General features: G+C 31.0%; 1 protein-coding gene across 1 annotated transcript in view; it reads right to left on the bottom strand.

Annotated features, from left to right (window-relative positions):
• Positions 1–7,839, bottom strand: part of cdc40 (cell division cycle 40 homolog (S. cerevisiae)) — a 21,795-nt gene that overhangs the window by 5,424 nt on the left and 8,532 nt on the right. Inside the window, 7 exon segments of the mRNA XM_016538187.1 lie at positions 792–936; positions 2,553–2,629; positions 3,458–3,591; positions 4,657–4,772; positions 4,899–5,019; positions 6,796–6,935; positions 7,020–7,116. Of these exon segments, the coding sequence (XP_016393673.1) occupies positions 792–936; positions 2,553–2,629; positions 3,458–3,591; positions 4,657–4,772; positions 4,899–5,019; positions 6,796–6,935; positions 7,020–7,116 (830 nt within the window).

The following is a 7,839-nucleotide window of genomic DNA, read 5'->3' as shown; positions in this document are numbered from 1 at the left end:
CTTATTTGTCTTATTCTACATATTGTTTTTTTTAAAAAGTTTAAAAAGATTATAAACATACATTTTTGAATTTGACAGATGAAAAAGATGCCATTACAATGTAAGTCACAAATAATGTTATTTTTAGCAACGTCAAATGACCCCTTTAAAGGGATAGTTCAGCCAAAAATTAAACTTCTGTCATCATTTACTCACCATCATGACACAAAATAATGTATTTTGAAGAATGACCAAGCTCTTTATTTCTATACAATTCACAAATACAGTAAACACAGGACGTCAAGTTTGAAAAATGACAGAAATTTTTTTTGCTTTAACCCCTGCAATATATTAATAAGTAGAATAAGACAAATAAGTTACCAATCATATGAAATTAGTTTTAATAAATTAATTTGTACTACAGAGGTGGCACAGAAGAACACAAAAGTGGCTTGTAGGTACATTTCCAGACGTTTAATGAGGCTCAGAGGAGGCTCATAAATTAATGTGGAGATTAATGTTTTAAATATACAATTTTGAATACAGAAATATGATTCAAATAACTGAAATTATACAGTAAAAATGAAACTAAATCACCAGCAGGTGGCGGCAAGTCACTGATTTTATCACTGAGTCATTCATTCAATTGATTCATTCGAACGACTGAATCATTCAGGAATGAAGCAAGTGACTCTCTTTATGAACTGACGGAACTTTAATCCCGGTGTAAATCAGCTTTGCTTGATTAAGGAGCGCTGCGTCAGCTCGAAGCTCTAATCACACTAATTACTGCCTCGTCTGAGGAGATTCACCTCATGTCCGGAGAGAAGTCCACCTGACAGGCGTATCCCGCCACCATGTGACCCTTGAAGATCTTCTTCTTGTTGAGCCGGAATCTGTTCTGCGCTCCGAAGATCAGGATCTGATTGTCCATGGACTGACAGGCCAGCCACTTTCCTGAAATTAACCAAATAAATTAAGTTATTACTGCGCAGCTCAGGATGCCAAGATCTCCAGCTCACATTCACTTATCATTCAAGCTAGGAGCTGTATATCTTAAAAATAAACTAGTAATAATAATAATAATAATAATAATAATAATAAAAAACTAGGCTGTCTTCAGGAAGCACTGAATAATTACACTGGTTTAGTGCACGGAGGACTAGAAGTGACATTTAAAAATAAAATTACGGACAATTAATTTCAACCATAAAAAAGGAAATAAATCACTTTTTAAATGGACAAATTAAGACGTATATAAAATGCAGGTTTTCAAATGTAATTAAATAAAACCATAACTATAGTAAATTATTAAATAGTAAATAAATTAATAAATATTTTAAATTGCATTTAAAGACCCAAATGCTTTTATTATTAAGAAATAAGAAATTAGACTTAAGAAATATCATTGGACTCTTCAGGACAAAAATTTTTTTTCCACTCAATTTTAAGTTGTACAATAAAAACAATAAATACCATCAATTAAATAATAATTAAAAACATAAAACAGGAAATAAATCACTTTTTTTTTTAAAAGGACAAAATATACATGTTTATACATAGTTTGTTTTTAATTTAACAGTTAAAATTTAACAAAATAAAAAAACATCTTTAAAATGAAAAATAAATAAACATAAAACTGTTTATTCAATTCGAACTATAGTAAATAAAACTATAAATAACTATAAATAAAACCATAACTATAGTAAACTAATAAATATTAAAATAAATGAATAAATAAATATTTTAAATTGCATGTAAAATAACCAAAGAATTATTAATCGATAAAAAAAAAAAAGGCATTAAACTCTTCTGGACAATAAACATTTTGACTTAATTTTACTTTGTGTAAAATCCATCAATTAAATAATATTCAAACATAAAAGGGAAATAAAATCACTTTTTAAAATGGACAAATTAATAGATATTTAAAGCTATTTAATGCATGTTTTAAAATGTAGTTAAAATTAATAAATTATATTGAATAAATGACATGAATTGACAATGAACAAAACTGTTCATTCAATTTATGTTTTAAAACCTAATAAATAAAACTATAACTATAGTAAATGAATAAATATTAAAATAAACATTTTAAATGACACTTAAAAAGCCAAATGCTCTTCTTCATCCATATTTTCAGCTTACATTATGAACTCTTGGGGACAAAAATAACTTTCGACTCGATTTTAAGCTGCTAACGAACAATAAAGTACCATCAATTAAATATTTAGAGTTATTTAGCAGTCTTGAGATATTGTTTAGTCGAAGCTTCTGCTTTAATGATTGTAAACACCGGCTCTTTAAAGAAACTGTGCTACAAAATAAAGCTAAAAAATGATAGATAAGTAAGAGTTAACCTCTCTAATCAACTAGTTAGTTCCTGGAGAATTATTTGAGCATCTTCGGGGGACCTGTGACTGTGACTGAGGTCTGGGTTCACACGAGTTCATCTGCACCTCAGAAGAGAAACACTGACACGCAGTTGAACGAGGGATCCTGCTCAGTTATTGATCGCAGAGAGGAAGCCATGCGAGCGATAGAGAGTCACATGACATGTACAGCAAGCTCACCGTTGGGCGACAGCGTGACCGCGGGCATCGAGTGCATACTGGGCTCAGCGATGTACTTGAAGTCCACAGGAATATCCCTGACAAGATACATATAAATCACACATTTTAAAACATGCAAAGCTGCACTGCAGTCAGCACATTTCGGCGTGTTATGAACATGTATTCAGACACACAGATGGAGGTTTAACTATGAAAGTATTAATGAGCATGAAAGTATTCATAGTACTGCTTTTTGGAAAAAATATGCCAGTTGGCATGGAAAAGTTATTTTATTTTACTTCATTAATATATATATTTGTAAAAAAAAGTATCTAAACAAAATAATAAAAAAAAACACATAAAATGTATAATACATTATAATCTCACTCATATTTATATATATATATACACAAAATTATATTTATATTATACAAAAACAACTGATATAAAATTAAAAAAAATATATATATATGTTTTTATTAATTTTATATCAGTTATTTTTGTATATCAAGTTAAACTAAATGAAAATGAAAAATGCTGCCTTGGCAATTAGCTGAAAAAAAAAAAAAGTTTTTCTTTGTATTTTATTTTAGTTAACATTTATTAAGAAACAAAAATGTTTTTAATGGTTTTAGTTGTAGATTTAGTGAACTATAATAACCCTGATGTAGATTTATTGTCTTTTTCCTTTTTTTTTTACCTGTTGAAAAATATCAACAGAGTTAAACTAAAACGAACGAATCACTTTTCACCTGAAATCAGAAGATAAAAAGTTAACATTGACATCTGCTTGAAGAAAGTGAGGCTGTTTTAAGGACCACATTATTTTCATGATAACTCCACAGAAGTTGCTCTAAAATCACAGTGGTTTCTCGTGCACCCCTGTGTGGATTGGATGGGTTTTCAGTAATGAAGAGCCTCCTCACCACTCCCAGACGCGCAGGCTCTTGTCGTCGGAGGTGCTGACGAAGCGCCGGTTCTCGTCCACGAAGGTGATGGTGTTGACGGCGCCGAGGTGTCTGTCGTACTCCTGCACGACCTCGCCGGAGCGGATGTCCCACTGCACGCAAACACAGTCACATCAGTCACTGACAGCCAGAAGAAGAAACACTTTCCCAACGTCACCTGAAATAAAACCTCAAAACCGTACTTGCTTATAATAATCTCATTTTCATTTAGTTTAACGGACTACTAAAATACTAAAACTGGAATAAAAATGTATAAAAATTATATTAAAATATTAATTAAAAATTATTGAAATCGAAGAAAAATGCACGACTAAATTACTAAAAATGTAGAACTATGAAAAAAAAAATACACAACTAAACTGATAAAAAAGTAAAAAAAATTAACAAATTATACAGATGTCTAAAAGTCTTTTTAAAAATAGTTTTAAAAAAAGTTTAAAAATTATAAAAATGCACAACTAAATCACTAAAATTGAAATAACTGAATAAAAATGATACAGAAACGAAAAAATAATTGAATTACAAAAAAGCAAAACTGAAACACAAACAAAAATTTATAAAAATGTAGACATTTTAAAAAGTCAACAAAATGATCAAAATATACAACTAAATTACTAAAACTGAAATAAAAATTATCAAAAATTATATAGACATTTTAAAAAATGAATTTAAATGGCAAAAATACTAATCTGAAATAAGTTCATAAAAATGATAAAGACATTTAAAATTCACAACTAAATCACTAAAACTGAAATAAAAAATTTAAAAATATATAGACATTAAGAAATAGGCATTAAAACACAACTACGACACTAAAAATAAAATAATTAATAAAACGTATATAGACATTTCAAAATATGAATTAAAATGTCAAAAAATATACCACTAAATTACTAAAACTTAAAATTATATAGAATGACAAATACACAACTAAATTATTACACCTTAAAATGGAATTAAAAACCTAATATATAAAAATAAAAACGAATTGAAAATATTAAGTATCTCAATGCTCCCAAAGTAACCCTAGGCTGTATTCAGTCCTGTAAGGTGTTTATGAAGCGTGAAATAAAGTGTGCATGAGCATCCTCATCATGAACATGAGCTGGAATAACGTTCATATAAAAATAATTAAATATTGGCTCTCGGCTCGGTACCTGGACGATCTTCTTGTCGGACATCCCGGCTACAAACAGCTGTTGTTTGTCCTCGTCTGGGTTGAACTTGACGCAGTAGGGAACCTTCCTGTTGGTGAAGCGGGCGATGCACTGACCTGAACGAGCAGAGGAGACTCTTTAGTGCTAGACTTCAACAGCACACCATGAACACAAACCGCTAGAACTAGAGAGGTCTGGGAAACTAGTGGGATGACTGGTCTGTGTTTGTGTGAAGCTCTCACCCGTCTCGGAGTCCCAGAGTTTGAGATATCGGTCGTAGGCGGCGCTCAGGAACCGTGTGCCGGAGTTATTGAAGCAAACGTCACGCACGGCTTTACTGTGACCTACAGAGACACCAGACATCAGTCAGACACGCATTAACACTAATGTTCACACGATGTTCTCAGTGTTTCTGAAAGAAGTCTCTTATGCCCACTAAGGCTGCATTTATTTGATTAAAAAATACTGTAAAAACAGTACAATTGTGAAATATTATTACAATTTTAAAGTACTATTAACTGTTTCATACATGTATTATATATCTAAATAAATTGACATAAAAATTAATACGAGACATTTAAATGAACTAATTAGAATGACAAAAACATAACTACATTACTAAAACATAATTAATAAAAATGATATAGACATTAAAAAAAAAAACTCATTAAAATGACAAAAACACATATATAAAAATTCATAAAAAATTATGTACACATAAAAAAACTACACAAAAATAAATACACATGCATATAATGAATATATAAAAATAATGAAATATTATTACAATGTAAAACAGCTGTTTTCTATGTGAATATCTGTTAAAATGTAATTTATTTCTGTGATCAAAGCTGTATTTTCAGCATCATTACTCCAGTCTTCAGTGTCAAACAACATTTGTTTGAAATAGAAATCTTTTGTTACATTATAAATGTCTTTACTGTCACTTTTGATCAATTTGATGTGTCAATTTAATTAAGTATTAAGTAATAAAGTACTAAGCAATAAAGTATTAATTTTAGGGCTGAATGATTTTGGAAAATAGTCTAATGAAAGTCAGTAACAAATCACACAAACTAAAGTAGATTGCAGAAATATAAAAACAAATCTGTTGCTTTACCACACTATTTTAGGTAATTCACAGTCATTGTAATAAACATATGTAAACATGTGCACTGCACTGTCTGTTAACTTTAGACCAGTGGTTCTCAAACTTTTTTGGTCGAGCCCCCCTTTAAACCTATAAAAAAATCAGGCTCCGCCCCCCCCTTTCCCGAATCCCCATTCCACCTCAGACTACCAAATAATTTCACTAAACATTATGAAAAATTAATGCTTTTTTAATTTAAAAAACCTACAGGGAAAAAAACACCTGCATCACTTGAAACAGCATAATAATGCAAGAAGGCCTACACACTTCCAAATGACAACAAACTTTTATTTTTTAAGAATATTTAGATCATGGAAATTAAGTATCAAAATATTAGATACCTTAAAAAACCTGAATAAATAGTAAATAAACATTTTCTAACAAAAAGTGCAAAGTAACAAGTAGAAAAATGCAGAAAGAACTTGTATGGAGATTTTTCTCAGTCCCTCCGGCGGATTTTTCTCACACTCTCACACACTCTCACACTCACACTATGGTACAACTGAATGTACTTCTTAAAGTAAAAATAATAAAAAAAAGAAGAAAGATTTATGAAAAATAAAAAGGGGAATTTGGGAAAAAAATTAAATAGGACCCTAATAAATTTAATTTTTGTTAAGCTTGTAATAAACTGTTGTTTAATTGTGTTCCTTTCATGACTTCAATTAAGAACATTTTGATTACTAAAATTTAATTTAACCATAAAAACGGAATCCAGAAAAATTACAACAGAAAACATGACATTTAAAATAAATAAATAAATAAAAAGCTATTTAAAAATAAAATAAAATGGATTTCGTAAGGCAATCCAGAAATTTTGGAAACTTTCCAGGATTTTTTTGGGAATATTCCAGGGATTTTTGGAAAGTTTCCGGAAATTTACCAGAATTCCAATTCTGTATGTTTCATAATTTCATTTAATTACATTTAGATTACTAATATTTAATTCAACCGTTAAAACAGAATCCAGAAAAACTAAAAATCCCTACCTTGGTGTGTCCGGTCCAGACGTGCAGCTGTTTCTTGGGCAGGTAGCATTTCTCCGGGACGTCCGCTGAGCGCAGGTTGATGCCCACGTCCTGAGGAACATGCAGGTACGAGCGGCCCTGATAATCGTATGCTTCTTTAACTGTAAAGAGGGAGAGAAAGCGGTTTAACAGCAGATTGAAGACTCGTTTAGCTGCACGTTTGTGGTTGTGGCTGCGTGTCGTACCGTGCAGGACGGTCTTCTCCTCCGCTGGAGCCTCTTCTTCATTCTTGCCTCGCTTCTGTCTCTTAGCTAGGATCTCATCTAGCTCTTTCTGCTCGTCCTGTCACATCAAAACAGGATTAAGAAAATGATTAGTCTCTAATAACAGGTTAAAGGTGATTTTGGGTTTTTAGCTAGAAAAATGATGACAATATACAGCAATCTGATGGTTTCCTATAAAGGGTCCTAAACAAACATTACACATGAATAGAGATGGGTATCGTTTACATTTTATCGATACCAATACCGATACTGCTTATCGATACCGGTACTTATCGATACTGTTATCGATACTATTTGGTGCAAAAAGATATGAAGTGAAAAGTTGTTGAAAATTTCAAGTTATTTTATTACTGCTGAACTTTAGCAGCTGTATTAAAGTTCTTCAGTCAAGAGCAGCGAGTTATTTTCCTCTGTGTTTTATTTTATTAACATTAAAGGAATAGTTCACCCAAAAATGAAAATCGTGTCATCATTTACTCACTCTCAAGTTGTTTTAAACCGGAATGAGTTTCTTTCTGCTGTTGAACATAAAAAGTTATTTTGAAGAATGTGGGGAAACTAAACAGTTGCTGGTCCCCCAGTTATTATTTTTCCTACTATTAAAGTCAGTGGGGACCAGCAACTGTTTGGTTACCCACATTCTTCAAAATATCTTCTTTTGTGTTCAGCACAAGAATAAATAAAAATTAATACATGTTTGGTACAACATGACTGAGTAAATAATGACAGAATTTACTTTTTTGGGTGAACTATCCCTTTAATGACAAGCGGCAGCATGTTT

This window comes from Sinocyclocheilus rhinocerous, unplaced genomic scaffold (assembly GCF_001515625.1).
Source record: "Sinocyclocheilus rhinocerous isolate Xijiao unplaced genomic scaffold, SAMN03320098_v1.1 scaffold936, whole genome shotgun sequence".
Lineage (NCBI taxonomy): Eukaryota > Metazoa > Chordata > Actinopteri > Cypriniformes > Cyprinidae > Sinocyclocheilus > Sinocyclocheilus rhinocerous.
Note: the sequence above shows the minus strand (reverse complement) of the source record. Positions and strands in the feature narration are given on the sequence as shown.